The sequence below is a fragment of the Rhipicephalus microplus genome, chromosome 8 (assembly GCF_043290135.1).
Source record: "Rhipicephalus microplus isolate Deutch F79 chromosome 8, USDA_Rmic, whole genome shotgun sequence".
NCBI classification, from domain to species: Eukaryota; Metazoa; Arthropoda; class Arachnida; order Ixodida; family Ixodidae; genus Rhipicephalus; species Rhipicephalus microplus.
The window spans coordinates 71,802,143-71,821,493 of NC_134707.1; the positions used below are offsets into that span (position 1 = coordinate 71,802,143).

Sequence of the window (19,351 nt, forward strand, 5' to 3'; positions counted from 1 at the left end):
ATTATCATAGATCCTTTCCTTGGCAATTTCCTGCTTAAAATTTCGATAGATCTCTAGTGCGGACTTCTTAATCATGCCCATTCTCCACATGTCAGTCTCCGTTTCCTTCACTTTTTTCTTAACCGATAGTTCCTTTTGGTTTGGCCACCTGCTGTTTTCTAAGTATTTACCAGTCAACTTCCTGGTTCGCTTCCTCCATTTTGTATCGACATTCTTCATGTACAAGTAGCTGAAAACCTTCCTAGCCAAACGCTCTTCCCCCATTTCTCTCAATCACTTCTCAAATTTTATCTTGCTGCTAGCTTCCCTGCCCTCAAATGATGTCCATCCCATATCACCTTGTACTCCCTGATTTGGTGTATTCCCATGAGCTCCTAAAGCAAGCCTACCTATTCCACGTTGCTTAATTTCTAATCTTGCTTGAACTTCTGATCTCATGCACAAGACCGCATTGCTGAACGTCAGCCCAGGAACCATGACCCCTTTCCATATTCCTCTCACAACATCATACCTATTGTAATTCCACAGTGCCCTATTTTTCATGACTGCTGCATTCCTGTTACCTTTAGTCGTCACGTATATTTCGTGTTCCCTCAGATACTCGGTCCCATTGCTAATCCATACGCCTAGATATTTGTATTTATCTGTTATCTCTAGCGTGACCTCCTGTATTCTAAGCTCACTATTTTCGTTGTCATTGAAAATCATGACTGCTGATTTTTCCCTACTGAATCTAAAATCTAACCTATCTCCCTCTTTACCGCAGATGTCCATCAATCTCTGCAAATCTTCCTTGTTGTTCGCCATCAGCACTATATCATCTGCGTACATTAATGCTGGTAGTGCCTGATCAATAAGTTTTCCTTGTTTGACTAAAGAGAGGTTGAAGCCCAGTCCACTTCCCTCTAATTCTGCCTCTAATCCTTGTAGGTACATCATGAATAATAAGGGTGACAGGGGGCACCCCTGCCTAAGCCCCCGTTTTACCTCTGCCGGCTTGGATACCTGTTTTTCCCACTTTATAACTACCTTGTTACCTTTATAGACACCGTTTAAAAGATTAGTGACTACATGTTCCACGCCTAGTGTGTCCAGTATTCCCCACAATTCCTCTTGAACCACGCTATCGTACGCTCCCTTGATATCCAAAAATGCTAGCCACAGGGGTCCGTGTTCTTTTTCTGCTATTTCGATGCACTGCGTCAGTGAGAACAGATTGTCTTCCAACCTCCTGTGTTTCCGAAACCCATTCTGCAGTTCCCCCAGCACCCCCTCATCCTCTATCCACGCCTGCAGTCTTTCCTTTATAATCTGCATCGCCAGCCTGTAGACCACTGATGTCACTGTTATAGGACGGTAGTTGTTTATGTCAGCTTTGTCCCCCTTTCCTTTATAGATCATGCTCATCCTGCTAAGTTTCCATCCATCGGAACTTCACCATCGATTATTATTGTACTCACTGCCTCTCTCAAAGCCTGCTTAGACTTCGGACCTAATGTTTTTCTCAGCCTAATTGGAATGCCATCTGGGCCTGTTGATGTACTAATAGGAACCCTTTTCTCAGCCCTTTCCCACTCTTGTTGTGAAAATGGAGCCATTGCACCACTTGATTCGTCTTTGTCTATTGTGGTGCATAAAGTACTTCTTTGTTGAAATTTTTCTGTCACCCTTGCTCTTATATATTCAATAGCTTCGTCCCCTTCTAGCCTAGCACCTTGGGCTGTAGTTATAAAGTTCTGCTCTAGGCTCGTCTCATTTCTTAGGGAGTTTAAATGGTTCCAAAATCACCAGAGCCAGGCAGCGCCATCTGGTCGGGAACAATGCGTTAGTGAAAGGAAGTATACACAGACCGCCGACATCTTAAATGTAAAAAGGAGAAAAGGGAGAGAGAGAGAGAGGGAGGAGAAAGGGGGCGCCCGGGGAGTCCACCTTATATTCTCTTTTTCTTTCCCTTTTTCTCTTTTTTTCTTTTTTGTGCTCTCTCTCCACCTCTGATTTAAGATTGTAAAAAGCTGAGCACCAACAAACTGTATCCTCAATTCTGATGTACGGCAGACTCTGGATGACCACCCGCCGCCAACTCTAGCCCGGTCAAAACCCCCCCTCGGGAGCCTTGATTGATTGATATGTGGGGTTTAACGTCCCAAAACAACCATATGATTATGAGAGACGCCGTAGTGGAGGGCTCCGGAAATTTCGACCACCTGCAGTTCTTTAACGTGCACCCATATCTGAGCACACAGGCCTACAACATTTCCGCCTCCATCCCCCCTCGGGAGCCTCCAATCTTCTCCGGTCTGCCTGGTGAAGATGTTGAAGACTGGCTCGACAACTGTGACCGCGTAGATGTCTACAACAACTGGAACGAGGCATCGAAATCAGCATGCGTCCAGTTTTACGTCTCTCAGGTTGTCAAGACGTGGTTCCTAAATCAAGAGAGCGACTTCCGCAATTGGTCTTCCTTCAAAGACCTGCTCCGACGCATTTTCGGCACACCGACCGTCCGTTCAGAAGTTGCTCGGAAGAAACTGGCAGAACGCGTTCAACATTGCGGTGAGTCCTACACTTCCTATATTGAGGATGTGCACATATATATATATATATATATATATATATATATATATATATATATATATATATATATATATATATATATATATATATATATATATATATATATATATATATATATATGAAGGCAGATTGACAGGTAATGAACTACCTAATGTTAGACATTTGCAAAATAAAAATAATTAGCAAAGCGCTTTATTTCACCATGCGAAAAAAAACAATCCGTTATTGTCGCATGCAAATGCAACGACTTCATGCTGTGTACAACACTCCGATTTATTTTATTACGTGTAATAAAACTCTGAAATACAACTGTTTCGTGTCATCTTCCTGGAAAGTTGGGAGTTAACGATATAGGTACCTCTACGTAAGCCTTTGAATCAAAATTACGCTGATATAGAGAAAAACCATTGACGTTTTAAGTGAAATACCTTGCACAATTTGGCCCTAAGTTGTCGTGTTTCAATCAATGAGCACTGTGTGCACCGATGATCTTTAAGACACGAAGCATTACCGTTAATTGTATAAGCCTGTCGTAAATGTAACTGACATTAGGGCAAAATTTCGTGGTGGCTGGTTTAACCATTACTTTTGTTTTCTTGTTGGAGTCTCTTGCTGCACTAGAACTTGCAACCTTTCTTGAAGCATGCTTGAAATATTTAATTGGAAAAGGCGCACTGGGCGGCTCTATCAAAAAACATTGACTCCTTCTCTGCTCAAAAGCATAGCTCATTGCTGTAGTTTTCATATTGTTTTAGTTAATATGATCATCGGGCTACGTGAACGGTAGATATTATGTGATTATTTCCATTGGTCCTCTCATATGGTCGCTCCACTCTGCAAACGTCCAACTTGCTCTCCATTTCTCGGCCGTGCAGCGTGGAGTTCTTTTTGTCACTATGGCCACCTGTGGTCTACAAGAAAAAATATGCATATGATGAGCCTATACAATATTCTCGCAAATGCATTCGCAGTAAAAGTTTTCTAGGATCACCTGCGACTTGCGACATCGGCAAGACTGTTCGAATGAACCATTGCGTATGTTCAATGAAATACTGATCAAATGTGACATCATGCGGCATATTCAGAGTAAGTGGTCTCAAAACGTAAATAATGATGTATGGTCAAAACGTACTCAAGGTTAATTTGCGGTGAAATCTGGAGAAGGTGCATAGAGCTCTTTCTTGTGTAATCATGCCAGGCATGTTTTGAGCCGCTCTTCCGTATGCCACTACGATTCATTTTAGACTATCCAGTAACACACAGTAAATTTGTCACTGCTGCCTCAAGTAAAAAAGAATTTGAATTTGGAACAAATCGTCAATCTTTTCATTGAACTGATTCGTTTGGTATCATACATAGGAGCGTGACTTTTATTTTTGGAAATTGCTTCTAAGAAGGGGCTTTGCTGAGATGCACTGGCCGTCAGCTTGCGAAATTAATAGCCTGCGTACCTCTTTGAAATTCACAGCTCAAACGCCTCGGGGCTGTTAACCCAAGCTACCGATAACACACAGATGATGAGCTGTTGAACTTTCTTTTACTAATGTGTTGATGAATAATTTCAGGTGTGTAAATAAAGCAAATGCAGTTTTTCTGAGAATTTCCTCGACATGATATCTCTGTTGAAAAAGTCTACGCTTATTTCTTGGTGATATGTCACTGTACAAAAAGCAAAAGTTTTTATGGTTAAACAACTGGCAACAAATTAGTTTACAAGATTCAGTAAGTCAGTATTCAATCACTTACAAAGTCAGTCATCCGGGAGATAACGTGATTTTCGTAACACAGATCCTTTCACCCAATCTGAACGATTACTGTAAAAACTGCAGGATTGCTAGAGTAGAAATACCAGGCAAATACTTCAATTTTTTGAGGCTAGCAGTAGATCTAGAGGCTGCTGTGTAGAAGGATTTCGCTTTTGCGGCGAGAACTACATACGCATCACTGCACTTGCATATGGATTATCCGGAAAGCAGTATCATACCATTCACCATAAAACAAATCATATAATATGCTCCGAATCCCCCTCCTCCCCAGCGATCACGTGGAGTTTGCGTGTTTCTAAAGTGACAGACCTTTCGTGCTGCAACGCATGTAGGCTTCAGAAATAACGTTAAATTTCGCGAACCCATCTTTCCTGCACCCTCTTCTCCTGTAAAATCGCGTTCACATGTGGCATACCAGGGTGTCACCTGAAACACTGCTATCTGCATTCTGTGGTTTCCTTACATTCTGCGATCATACTACTTTGCATCACACAAAAGGGTGCTCGATACGTTCGTCCTCTGTCATCTCACTGAAGTTTCACGTGCACATAAAAAATCTTCGACATCAAAAAAGCATGATAAATATCATATGTTGATACGTTTCTATTTCATTATTGTTTGGACCACTGGACCACACAATAAGCACACACAGCAGAAAATGCCCAGCTAACTTCTCAATTTAGGCCGAAGTTTGTCACAAAACTCGTAGCGTTGGAAACGGTAATCATATTACATTGAAGCTTCAGCATATTGCGCAATATATTGCGCGCTCAGTTTATTTGAGCTCTTTCCAGGTTTCATATTATGCTATCATAATAAGAAGCCTTAATAGCCACCTTCACAAGCTTCAATACAATTTTATTAATATACAAAGTTTTATGGGAGCAACGCATCTCAAGTTAAAAAAAAGTTATCATCAGGCTGTTTCTAAACATAAATGTGAAGTCAAACTTCTGCGTGAGAGCTTTGTTCGCAATGAAATAGAGAGAATAGTAACCGCTAAATTTCTTTCAGAGGTCACGCAAATGATCGACCAGAAAGAGTAGAGCCTTGCCGTCATAGTCAGAATTCTGCTTATGACATGTTCGGAAGAGATGCGAAGGTTTAGAGATAGTATGGCTCATTAATTTTAAAATCAAAATATTGTCACTGAAACTGTGATCGGTTTGCCGAAGCTGTTGTTGAGCTCTAAAAATAGACAATTTACTTTACGATTACACCACTTCCAATTATCCTGCTAGCAAAACATCAGTCTCTGTGTCTCGGAAGTAGACAGTAGCTGCATATAGCAGTGTAGATATTTCAACGAAATAGCTCATTGTTATTCCGGAAGCAGGCTGTCAGAAGTTGGCAAAATATCATAAGTAGTCACGTAAAAATTAAACTGCCCAGAATAATAAAAAACACGTCACAAATGAAGCACAATAAGACAGTAAACTGGCAAATTTAGTATAGGAGTTGGAGCAGCCAGGAAGTTGGGATAGAATTATGAATGCCAAGGACTAGGTGGGGGATTTGTTTGAGAGAATATGCTGCAAGCTTTCAGTCACCTTACGTTGACTTCGAGAAAGTAAGACGGCTGTAGCTCCAATGCGTTGTAAATCGGCTTTTAACTCATTTTTACGGTTCAAAAATGATTTTGCATTAGCTCATTTTCAGCATTGGGGCATGAGATGAATGCAACGTGTTTCTGGCTAATGAAGATTCATGCATGCCTAAAGCCACAATTACTGGCGATGGCTCAAGTAAAGGTCGCTACATTGCAGTTCCACGCTGTATGTTTGGATTGAATATTAGGCCGAAAAGGAGTACCCTTTCTGCTGGATCATAAATGAGAAGTATACATACTGTTAAACACTCTAGCGATTTCTGGTTTAAGATGTAGTACGAGCCGTTCGGGTGGTGGCCCTGTAACACAATGAGTCGAGTATGAAATAAAATGTGCCAACATATTATTCATTGAATACTGCGTACACGTTACACAAAGAATGTGCAAATGTGCCTAAAGCAGGAATAAAACTGAAAGAAAAGTTGTTCCTCTACAAAATGGATAATTTCTAAGGCTTTTTTATACTTTGTGAAGTTGGAAAATGACCGAAAAGTACCGGCACCTGCTCAAGTAACTCACTTCTTATAGAACAGGGTTTGCTGTTTTCGTCAATTCTGTTTCTACGGCTTGGAATAACGATTTTATATTCATAAATAGTAACATTTAAAAAGCAATTTAGTAATTAAACCATTGCTTACTGTGTTTATTTAGCTCCCAACTATTCAATAACCACACATTCATTTTTAGCAAGCCAAGAAAGAATTCACCTGTCAATCGTCTGATGATATATGTGAACACATCTAGTTTTCTTTCATCTAGTCAGTTTGGTTTTTAGCGATACTTTTTTTTTCAGTTTGCTCGAAAAAAAAGTCACAGGCTACCTCAGACAGTACCGCGAGATAGGTTTCTGAGCCGGGTTTGCAAATTGATGATTTGTTGAAAGTATCACCATGAGTGATGCTTTTTGCAGCAGGTCCTTCTGTCTCTCTACTTTAACACCTATTTGTATGTAGTTGTTGAAAAGATCTCTTGTCATCCAAGTTATTGACTTACGAGGTAGCCTTCGTTCACGTAGTAGTATATATTACGAGAACGAGACAGCAGTGCTTTCTTTTCCGGCTTTGATATCAAAACAAGACAAAAGGCACTAAGTAAGCCTGGCACCAAGCTTGCGCAGTAGTGTCATGCTAACCATTCCAAATAACCTGGCAATATTCCACGCTAGACGACAATTACGGTTTGCACTACCGGCAAAAATGACCCGAATACTACCGCTTCATACTACTGTAGCGCGTATGAGTCATCCACTCGAAGCTACTTAGTTTCTTGGAATTTCTTCTGATGACGCACATGCAAACATAATAACGACTACTCTGATGCCGTGCAAATTGTGTTTAGAAACTTTCGTTTTAATTGAAAATCATAGCTCCTTTACATTTCAGGCTTTTTCAAGTCTCCTAATCTAAGGAAAAAAACAAACGAAAGCTTCCACCAAACAGAACCAAAAGGAAGCATTCAGTCTCCTTTTCTCACATAGGACAACTACTGTGATTTTGTTGCCAAAGTTAACCTTAGCAGCAAAAAACAACAGGACTTCTTTGTGGCCCTGATATTTGGAAATTATCGCTTGTTTTTTATTGCGAACTGTCCATCAACGCAAGTTTAAACCGAGCAGCCTCAAGTGAGCACAGACTCAAGAAATGTCGACTAAATATGATGTCGATAGAGGGTTTCGTCAACTTTTTATTCCTACTCATTCATTTTGCGCTGTTTTCTTATACTGTGTAAGATTGCCTGTGATCGATAAAGCAGGCCAGACACTACTAACATTCAAAGCACCAGTAAATAAATAGCTTTTTGCATACGTAAGCTAATCTTTCAACATCTTCTATCTTCATCGCTTCCTTTATCTAAATATTTTTATCTTAATTTGCGTATTTTGTGTATTGTTTACGATTTATAGTGCTTTCCTGTTGAAATTGCAGTGGCACGCTATCACGAAGTTCACGCGATTTGAATATTTAAATGGCACGTAGAATAGTTTTTTTTTCGACACAATGTTTTATGGTAACTCTGTCGTTCCTTCAAGTGCCTGTTTAAATTGCGCTTAATCTGATTTTATATTACTTCCTTCTTTTCATAACAATTTTTTATGGTTAGCCACTTTTTTATAGCATTCACCTTACCTCTACTGAGCCGATATAACATTGATAGCAGGCTCTCCTGATAGTTTTCGCTTTAGGACCTTGTCCTGTATATTTATGTGCTATCCCACACGCAATCTCATCACGTCATCATTAACTTATGCATAAAACACGATGTACGATTCTCCTTCATTCTCATTTGCAACGCATAGCTGCCTATGGGTCACTTCTACATTTACAAGTAACTAGGCCACCTACTAAAATTTACATGTACTAAAAGGGCAGTGTTGTGGAACTTCATAAGAGCAAGGTATGCCTTTCAAAAGCAATGAAAAGTCAAACAATGAGTTACCTTTTCTGCCAGGCCTTGCTGCTGAAACAAAATTCAAATATAAGAGATTAGATTTCATTTGCTTTATTTTTCTTTGAACTGCAGTGAACAGGCTGTATGGAAAGGATTGGTGACAAGTAGCTCATGCAGTGAGCGAAAAATCAGCACGAAGCAAAAAATCCCAAGCCGTTAGACTTTCTAACAGATTTAGAATACCTCACAGGCATAAGCACTTGTACAAGGCACCTGGGGCGCAACAGCGAAACTTTCTGGTACCCTAAATGCTCACATTGAAACATGTTTGAATAGAAGATCTGTATCAGTGGTTCTAGCCATGAATGTTACGTCTACTCCTATTTGCCAATGGAAAACGACTTGGGTACTTTGCAGGGAGAGACGAGAGTGGGTGTCATCAATTCAGACGACGTGTATTGTGCGCAACATAGACGCATTTCACATCTTCGGTCTCAACACCTTGTCAATAAAACATGTGGTCGGCAGCCACATAAAACACCTTTCAATTTGCGCTCAATATATGCAAGCATACAAAAAGAAAGTTTATATTAGTGGTACAAGGCGTGAAAGCAGCGAAGCCAGGTTATCTAAGGAAAATAATGATGATTTCAAAGCTGATGCTACGTCATTTTGTAACGTAGAAAGAGTGCAGTCAGCCGAAAGCCGGACACAGATCATTCAAGACAGTCCAAAACCAAGGTCAAGAAGTAAAGTGAAAACCTTGCTGTGCCACCCCCTGTAGAAGCGTGGACCTATCGTAGCTTGTGCTCAGCTCACGCCACGGTTAACAAACTCGTCGTTATGGCTGTGTGGGCTGTTTCCGTCTGGCATTGTGGTTTGGCGGCTGCTGCTTTACGGTGCCTGCGTGGCTAGGCAAGGTTCAACTGGCATCGTATGGAGCTATGGCGTGGTTAATGCTAAGCGATACCACCTAGGTTTTTTTGTGTGTGCACCCGACGTTTTGCCGTGGGCTTTAAGAGCTTCGCTCGTGAACATATTTTTACGTGTATATGCCGTACAAATCTGTTGCCAAATTTTAGAACGATCTGGAGGAAAGGTAAAAATTGCAATTTATTATGTGAGGCACACCGAAAATCACAAGGAGCTGCACTAATGAAATTTATTTTCGACAAAGAATGCGTTCTTTTTTTCTGTGAGAAGGGTTTCGCAGACCCCTAGATAGCTTCGCAGACCTGCTGGAACCCAGGGACCCATTTTGAGGACCACTGATGTATAGTATCCGAAATATTAGATTGTGAGGGAGCAGATTGTAAGGAATTTCGGTCAGAAAAAGAAGTGTCGTTACTGATGCAGTGAAACTTTGTAGCGCAGTTTTGTGCGTGTGCAGCTGGATAAAACCGCACAATATTCAAACGATATAAGGCTTTCATAAGAGAATTTTTCAAGTAGTTGGGGCTGGCTAGGCTGCTGGGGTTCAAGCAAGACACTGTTTGTGATTATTAGCTTGAAATAATTTTCGCTCACAGTGATGTAGAGAGTGAAAGTTGTTCCAATCATATACTCTAGTTTTGTTCTTTACTAGTTCACGTTATTTCACTGGAAGGCGAAAATCACGTTGGTGTTTTTTTACTTGGTGATTTTTCTCTTCAGCTATGAAACAGAGACCTCAAACACGTGGCTGATATGACCACACGAAACCTGAGGTCTCCCTTGAATGTCTTCATTCCACGTGTTTTTGATTAGTTATTGTATTCCTGAGTTACGGAGCCATCACTTGTGTAAACCATGAATTCTCAAAGTGTGTTCCACGAAACCTTGCGGTTCCACGTGCCGCTGATAAATTTTTCTTGGTACCATGCTCACCAAGTACCTTACATGCCGTAAATCAGGTGCAGTCGATATAATGTACCTTTATTGCTTACGCTCGAGTGTCAGTAAGCACAAATCCGTGCCTTAGGGAACGCGTGAGCCGTGTAGCAAGTTTTGCCTTGTGCTTGTAGCCAGCCAGACTGAAAATTAGCCACTGTGCTCCTTTTTCTCACCATCGGCATGACAGGGCACATTGCATACTGTGTCGAGTTGATGGTGCAAGAAAAGTACCATCAGCTGCATGCCATTGCATTGTTTAAATTCGAAGCTGCTTATGGCGGAGTTCAATCAGGTGTGCTGCGTGACCATCCGCGCTGTGCCTACGCCAGCTGACCCCCTATCATCGCGAGAGAGTTGACGCATGCACAGTCGGGGAGCAGATGGTCACCGAGAAGCTTCTCGTGCCAGTTCAAGGAGGTGGGCAGGGGAGGTGGCAGAGCGCTGCCTCGACTTCGTGTCTCCTCTCCCGTTTGTATTTTTGGCACAGCTGCGCATTCATATACATTGCTGCGCTCACTCGGTGCGTTGAACTCACCTATAAGCGCTGGGCGTTCACTCTGTGGCACACACAAATAGCAGGGGGGGGGTAATATATAATATACGCAACATATGCAGAACCTCACACAAAAAGCAGGGGGGTAATATATACACAAATAGCAGGGGGGGGGGGGGGGTAATATATACTATATGCAACATATTCAGAACCTTGCCTACACACGAAACATACACGGAAGCATACAAATGAAAACTGAAGTGAACACCAACGCTGCTTCGCATCACCACGTGGTTCCTTTTAGCGCGACATTGTATAATTTTCAACACCCTATATCTTTAGCTTTCACCTGAATGTAGGGCTAACCGATGAAAAATGGTTGAAAAGGGGAGGGGATGAAAAAAAATTACCATATCGCCGAAGGGAACCCTGATGGAACGCGAAGCACCAGTGGTGCGCACGGCATTCACACAGTTGAAACGGGCGTCCACGCGGGTGCTAGAAGAACGGTCTGAAGTGAAACTTGGTCTAGCATTTACTCGAGTACACGTTTGTTTGAAGCGCAAGTGCACCGGAGTCAGGTTGGGCTTTGTGTAAGTTTCGTCGCAGATAAATGAGCCGGAAGAGAAGACAGAGTTAGTCACACGTCTGCAGCAGCCGTACGGACGCAGCCTGCTAGCCAATTGCATAGGCAGGCCGCGTTCGAATGGCTGCTGCGGACGCGCGACTAAATCTGTCTAGCGTTTCAACTCGGCGCGTGGTTGAGCGCTGTGGGCGGTGGACAGGGTGAAGCAAAGGAGACGGGTTGAGAACACGCGGAGGAGCCGTCATCTGGTGCAGGTGAGGGAGAGAGTGATGTCGACGTGCAGCTGCCGCTTGACGAACTTGGCAACACTCCAGCACCTGCGGCGAGGGGTTTGTGCGGACGCACAGAACAGCGTCATACAGGCTATTCAAAGAGCTGCTTCGCGTATACAAAAGAGGTGGATGACAAAGACCTGACTACTGGGGACACGAAGCCTGCCCCGTAGATTGACTTAACAGGGAGCGGGCCAGTAAGGGCAACGATCTTGTATACATTTTAAAAAAGAACACTGCACACGCTTACTTGCGCAAGCGCTTGCGCATGTCTGTTAGACCAACACGAGCTTTCTTTCTTTTTTCTCGTTGTGTGATAAGATTGAATTCAGTTTTATTATACATAGTTCAGAGAAACTTCTGATAAAGTATAATTAGGCCCACGGCACAATTTCATTGTTTTCTGTGCAGACGAAGATTAAAAATCGGCAAATTCTTGGTAAATGGTATGAAGTTTACAATTAGCCACAAAAGTAAAGAAACAGTAGCACGCGTGGGTTCTTGCTTTTCGCGAAAATATTCAGGCAGTAGAAATGAAGCGGAAACGTTAATGATGATGTGAAAATGTTTGTGTGCTTTAGCAATAAAATTTGTATTTAAAAATATTGAAAAATTTCCCGAAGGCGCAGGTGGGGTGGGCATGAGTGAAGCTTATTATTTCTAAATCCCGTTAATGATACGTTATCTCGACGAAATTGATTTACATCGATCGACAACTTCGTTTGTTATGTGGCACTTGCATACGTGTGTCTTGAATGTGAAATTTTATAGATAAGAGATCTGAAAGCCCATCAAGGACCATGTTGATGTGCTAGTTGAAATTTGCGTTCAGTGCAATCTACCCTGACGATTTTGATTGATATGTGGTGCTTAACGTCCTAAAATCACCCTAATATTATGAGAGACGCCGTAGTGGAGGGCTCCGGAGATTTTGACCACCTGGGGTTCTTGACCCAAATCTGAGCACACGGGCCTACAGCATTTTCGCCTCCATCGGAAATGCAGCCACCGCAGCCGGGATTCGATCCCGCGACTTGCGGGTCAGCAGCCGAGTACCTTAGTCACTAGACCACCGCGGCGGGGCCTGAAGATTTGTTTGTGCACCATGTCCGTCTTACTCGACATTACATCTGTTAGTGAAAATTTGATCGAGAGAGAAACGCTGAATCCAAACAATGGTAAAGTTGAGTATGTCACTAGATATATTATTGCAAAGGAGATCGAGAATGAGTAGGTAGGAATGATGAAGCTTCTATATAAATCTTAGCATAGCGCGAGCAGTCATGTATAACTGTTCAAGGCGTTCGGGCTGTTGGGAATAAACAATTATGCCTTAATTAGTACCACAGTTGTATAGATTATTTGGCAGGAACATTGCCGACAGCATTCATATATTTTCTTTGTTAAAGCGGCTATTGCGCTTAGCTGTATGCGTTGTGCGAATACTGTAAACATTGACTTCGGGGTAAATGTTGTGTAGATATGATTTGTGCAAATTAGGATGCTTATCAACTGTTATGCGTGCCTCAACATCAGGTAATAAAACTGGGACATTTTACGGTTCTGCTGTAGTAGAGAGTACGTCGAAAATTTGTTGTAAACACAAGTTCGCACAAGACATTGACCACGCACTCAGTGTCAGTAAATACTATGTGGATCAGGGTGGCTTGAACGACATTTGAGTCTTTTTTGTTTTGACTTATCGCCAAAGTACTAAAAAGGTTCAGTCCTTTTGACATGCAAGCAGTATATCAATGCTAGTTATATACATGCAGCTTCATGCTTACGTGAAGCTGGAGGTATTCTTCCTGCAAAAAGCAAGCAAAAAAAACTTTTAAAATTCATTTATTCTTTATATAGGCCGCAGAAAGCAGGTTGTCACTTACAACCAATCTTCGATATATGGACACGAAGGCGACACAAGTGCAATATCCTCAAAAAGTTTGCTATATCAGCTCGCACCCTTCACCATAATATTTGAACGGGGTCGCTATTACGCCAAAAAAAAGCAGCATTAGTTATTATTGACTGAAAAGACTTGTACATATGGGCTAGCAGTTTATACAGCAAGAAGTATTGTATTAGTACAGCTATGTTGAGACTTAATATTACCATTGTTTAAGTGATGTGCAGATGTTTTTGGCAGAAATTTATACAGGTATTCAGTTGATGGTACCTGCAGTGCATTTTAGGTAGCGTTGCGTTCTCACGTTGGCGTAAGTATTTTTTGTTAATTAGAGAAAAAACGTTATAATAAAATTAGCTATTCAAGAAATTTGTTCGGGACGTTGTGAAATGAAGCTGGCTATGGATCAGAACATTCGCACTAATTCTCACGGAAGGACGCTAGTTATAGCGCGAGAGCAGAACGATGACAAAGGGACAATAAGGAGAGGACCAAGGAGACCCTTTGTCGTCGTTGTTCTTACGCTATAACTATCGTCATGTCATACCAACTAGACCAAACCGCCATACTTCTCGCGGCAGGCTACACAAATTAGAATCGCTTACCTAAGGTTCGTTGCTATAAGACACCATGCCATATAATGAATTACCCAATATATGTAGTCATTTTCGTACTTCTACGTAGCTAGGTCCATATTCATAATAGCGGAAATTTGAATAGATGCGTACCTGGCATTCCAAGACTTGGTACTACTGTAAGGTAACAAGAGTCCAGTATAAGTTACTCAATTTCACCAGTTTTGCTTTGTAAGAAGTGCTGTGCACTCCAGGTCTAAATAAGAAAATTTACAAATGGTGCATGAAATCAGGAGAAATACAAACAAAGCGAAAACCATTTATGAATTTCCTGTATATATGCCTCGTTACACACTTATTGAACATGGTGGTCACGACGCACGATCGAACGTTCATATCCTCGTATGTACGTACGCTGAGCGAAATGGAATATCTGTCGTGAAAGTGTGGGTATTAGTTTTATAATTTTTAGACATAAGTCACTCATTTTCTGTAGTGACCAATTGATTGGTCGCTGATGTGTTGAAATATCATGACCAAACAAATTTCTTTCCTTACGGCGTTGATGACTTCCAAATTTGTTCGTACAGTTCGAGGCGTTCGAATCACTACCTAAATTGCGCAGCCAATATTCTTATAACGTACATATTTATTTCTATTCTTCTATATCAGCTTTAGCTTAATTTATTCGCTGTGCGGTATTTACGGTGATTGTAAAATACTTTATGATTAACTTGCACCAACTAGAGTTCACTGTGTGTCAAAGTAGAGAATTGTTCTGATATAAGTCCATAATTGGGAAACATAGCATAGAGGAACCATGGAGGTGCGTTTCCTGTTCACAAGCAAGATGGTGTTTATAAAACTGCCAAGATTTTTCCAGATTCACCAGACGTCAAAATTGAGCCTTTTCACTCGTTTGTCGTCTCCGTTTTGGACCTCTCAGAATGGTCCACCACGTCAAGCGAGACAAAAAAACAACGAGCCTGCACACCAGTTACCAGACTAACTGGTCTTTGTCGTCGTTCTGTTCTCATACTATAACTATCGGCATGTCATACCAACTAGCCCAAACTGCCACACTTCTATGGTCATAGGGCTCATGATATCACCTTATCATACAGATGACATTCTCTGCAGCGGCAGGAGAAGTGGCGTCGAAGTCGATGAATGATGCTGCTGTGGAAGTTAGTCGTGTTGTGAGGAGTGCCGAGTGTGGTGTTTCAGGTGATGGCACGTGGCAGAAGCGTGGCCATTTATCTTTGAACGGTTGTGTGTCTGTGATTTCTGTTGACAGGGGAAAGGTTATTCATGTTGAGACGCTTTCTAGTTCGTGTAAGTCTTGTAAAACCAAAAGCAAGTTGAGGCAAGATAGTGCTTCGTACCAGGAATGGATGGCAAACCACACTACCTGTCAAGCAAACCATGAAGGAAGTGCTGGCAGTATGGAAACGGTTTGTCTATACCAAATATTTGAAAGGTTGAAAAGCAAAAGAGATTTGAAGTACCTGCAGTACTACGGCGATGGTGGTTCCAAGAGCTATGCCGCTGCCAAAGACATGTATGGAAAGGACGGTGTGCAGAAACTGGAATGTATTGGGCATGTCCAGAAGCGTGTTGGCTGCTGCCTCAGAAAACTGAAGAAGACAGTGCGTGGACTCGGTGGTAAGGAAAAGCTCACTGATGGCCTCATTGACTGCCTGCGAAAACTACTATGGCATCGCCATAAGCGCTAATGGGGGCAACCTTTCTGCAATGAAAAAGGCTACCCTTGCCAGTCTTTTTCATTGCAGCTCTACCGACAAGCAGTCGAGACACGGCCTGTGTCCACTTGGACCGAAAATCTGAAGCGGATACCACAGGTTCGAAGCACTCGGCCAAGAGAAATATGTACACCAAGGAGGACTTCCAAATGATGTGCTCAACAAAGTTAAAACTGTCTAAAGTGATCTGTGCTCTGATGAACTTCTAATGAAATGCCTTCATGGAAAGACTCAAAATGCTAATGGGTGTTTCAATGGTCTAATATGGCAGCGGGCACCCAAAGAGGTCTACGTAAGCTTGCCTACACTAATGTTTGCCTTGCATGATGCTGTGGCACACTTTAATAATGGCATTGTAACATCCTAGAAATCCTGAGGCAGGATGGCATAGAAACAGGGTACCACACGACGAAAGCTTGCATCGCCAGGGACCACCTCCGCATGCATAATGCTAAACGCAAGTCAGAGGAAGGGAGAAAACATGCCAGGAAGAAAATACGAGCAGCCACCCGAACAAAACGAGACAATAATGCTTCCGCAGAAGGGTCCATCTACGAATCTGGTGCATTTTAGGCCTGCATGCGAAGATTGTGACCCTTTTTACAAGCTCGGAAATCTTTGTTTACATTTTTCTGCAAATAACACTTTGCTCCAAATGTTGCGACGCAAATTTTCCTAAAGTATTTCTCAGCGTATACTTTGAACTGAAATTTTGCACAATGATTTACAACATATATATCTGTGCAGTGAACTAGAATAAAAGAAATCCATCGAATATTTTTTTAAGTTCACAGCTGAATTCTCCGGCAGGTTGAGTCAGAATTGGCTCTTTTTCCCTATTATTTTGTTTTTTGAGCATTACTTCCTTGATATTCACTGCATAATATTTATTCTAGTTCACTGCATAGCTCCAGCCATTAGTTACACAAATGTCAAAGCTTTACTTAATAAAGCCACCCATTAGTCACTTATCACAGCTGGCGTGGCTAGCACGTTTAAGCAATTTTTGACAAAGATTACCTCCCAATAAATAAATATTCGATATTTTGAAGTGTAAACAGCTGGGTAAAAAAATAAGACATGCTGGTTCTGAGGAAAAGTTATTTCAACGCTGCCTACCCTTAAAAAAATTTTGTTTTTGAGTGGCCTACCACCCTAACAGTAGTACATTAGAACTGAACACCAAAAAAAACTAAGTATGTTAATTTCGGCCACGCAACAAGACTTTCTCAAGGGAGCCTACAATATAGTTTGTAGGACGAAAAATTGAACGTGTCGCAGCACATAAATTTCTTAGTATTTTTTTCAAGAACACTTAAATTGCTTTTTACACTCCAGCTGTGTTCGTACCAAGATTTCCAGATCCACGGGTATCATCTGCAAATTGCGACAACTTCTCCCTCTATGGTTAAAAAACAACTATATTACTCAATTGTTCACTCACATCATCATTACTGTCTTCTTGTATGGGGGAATACGACTAAGGCAAACACTGATAAAGTTCACGTCTTACAAAAAAAAGCTGTATGACTAATATCAGGAGTATCATTCAGGCCTGACACCACGCCTCTCTTCAAGGAATATAATATACTAACAATAACCAACGTCGTGAAACAAAAATATGCTATGCTTATTTATACACAGGTATGATCTGATCGTTCAGGGTTTGATCAAAGGCATTTACCGAGAGGTCATGGTCACCATGTATTGCATAGGGCATATACGTACATTTAAAAAACCACGTAACAATTACGGCACACGAAAGTGTTTTGTAATTTGTAATTTTTGTAATTTTTGAACGAACACCCGACTCTAGCTACTCTTAATGACAATACTGGTTCATACGGCCATTTTAAAAGGAAGATGCAGGCTCACTTATTGTGTAAGCAGGCATAAACACCGTCATCATTATTTTTGTTTCGTATTCTTTTTGTACTGTTGTAATAAGCTTTTATGTCCCGTGTTTTATGTATATTTATGTAAATCACATTAGCGTTTTAGTATATTCTATAAACTGTTTTTCGTTAGTTGTTCCCATAGAGGCTTTGTTGATGTCATTACCTGAGCGAATGTGTCTCATATATTTTTGTATCCACGCACAGATGTGATTTGCATGTAGCAACACATTTATGTTTACTTATACACTGAGCGTTGTGTTACTTTGGTGGGTATTGGGTTTACAGGGGGCTGACACTTGGTGAGGCTTTTATGCCTTTTCGCCAGTCCCCTAGGCAAAAAAAGGCATTTTGTACATCTACTTCTTTTATTGTACCGCTTTTTCTTTTGCCTAAAATAAACTTCAACTTTAGCTTCAGCTTTAATGTTCGCAAAGGAAGCCCTTTGAACTTCTATATAGCTGATGCCTTACATTCAGAACTCATCTAGCTTTATTGATTAACGAGAATCAATCAGCAGCCTGAGTTGCGCTTTTGGGTACATTCCGGCAAGTTATGCATCTGCTACTGTGTAGTAGCTGTTAGACGTTCGTCGAAAAAATAGGTTGTGTCTTGGTTGAGCGTAGCACACCTACAAGACGTGGTAGAGAGCTAGCCTACCACCACACCACGGACACCCGGGCGGTAAAGCGATAGATGTATCCCGTGTAATTTCTGCACATGCCGGAATACGGCTGGCTGATTTTTTGCTAGGCCAGCGGCTTCTTTACTGTCGAGAGTTCTTTGAGTTGTCCGGTATTTTTGCCGTATCAACTACTGGTGAAGAAGAATCTTTCTAGGTCGAATCGGTACGGCCAATGAACATAAAGGAGACTCTATCTGATAACAAAATCACAATGATTGTCGAGGCGCTCAGAAGTATTACGGCCTTCTGCTTCACTTGTGTACCACAGCACTCAGTGAATAAATAAACATAAAGTACCCTTGTGAGCTCTGGCTAAGCAAAATATGCCTTATGAAGTTCATTTCTATATGAAAATTAACCATATCTAATGTATCTGGCCTGTTTTCTCTGTGACAGTTGCTTATTATTGTGTCTTCTATTCAAGATTAGTGTTCTACCAAAACTATATATTTAAAACCGCGACATTTTCTGGGTGATTGTTCAAACAATCAACCCATTCGGTAGGTCTATATTTGGTGTCCATTCCGTGATACGTGCATTCTCAGGAAAATAATGACATTAATGTTAGGCGGGCCCCTTAGCAAAGTTGTGCTTATTTATTAGAACTTCTATCGCTTCTTAGTTGAGCAGTTTGTCAAGATAACACAAGATTAGTTTTTCACTACTTGCACAATGATGGTCTTGTATTTAGGTTTGGGCTATGAGGCAATAAGCATGGGAGGTGACCTACTACTTCTATGTGCCTTCAAAAGTCGTATGTTCCCATATGTTTAAGTAGTGATTAGTCAATGTTGTTTGCACTAAAATCGTTTTGAAGCCATGTTCAAATACATAGAAAAAAATTTATCTTCTTTCAAAGTGCGTTAGTGGATGGAAGCTTACCTGGAGAATTGAAGTCTCCTACTGCAAGATAATGAGCAGAATATAAAATATCAGATTTCGCTCAATGTAATTTTTAATGAGTGTA

The 19,351-nt window shown here is 41.3% G+C and overlaps 1 protein-coding gene across 3 annotated transcripts in view; it reads right to left on the bottom strand.

Moving 5' to 3' along the window:
- Positions 1-2,750: 2,750 nt before the first annotated feature.
- The window catches only part of LOC119165873 (uncharacterized), a 38,880-nt gene continuing 22,279 nt past the window's right edge, over positions 2,751-19,351 (bottom strand). For 2 of the 3 annotated variants that reach the window (XM_075872103.1, XM_075872105.1), the window contains exons 11-16: positions 19,267-19,287; positions 14,195-14,218; positions 13,348-13,368; positions 8,386-8,406; positions 6,189-6,248; positions 2,751-3,485 (exon numbers count right to left, since the gene is read on the bottom strand). In XM_075872103.1, the coding sequence (XP_075728218.1) occupies positions 3,469-3,485; positions 6,189-6,248; positions 8,386-8,406; positions 13,348-13,368; positions 14,195-14,218; positions 19,267-19,287 (164 nt within the window). In that variant the 3' untranslated portion in view covers positions 2,751-3,468. The remainder of the gene's footprint in view (positions 3,486-6,188; positions 6,249-8,385; positions 8,407-13,347; positions 13,369-14,194; positions 14,219-19,266; positions 19,288-19,351) is intronic. The other variant, XM_075872104.1, reaches the window with a different exon arrangement.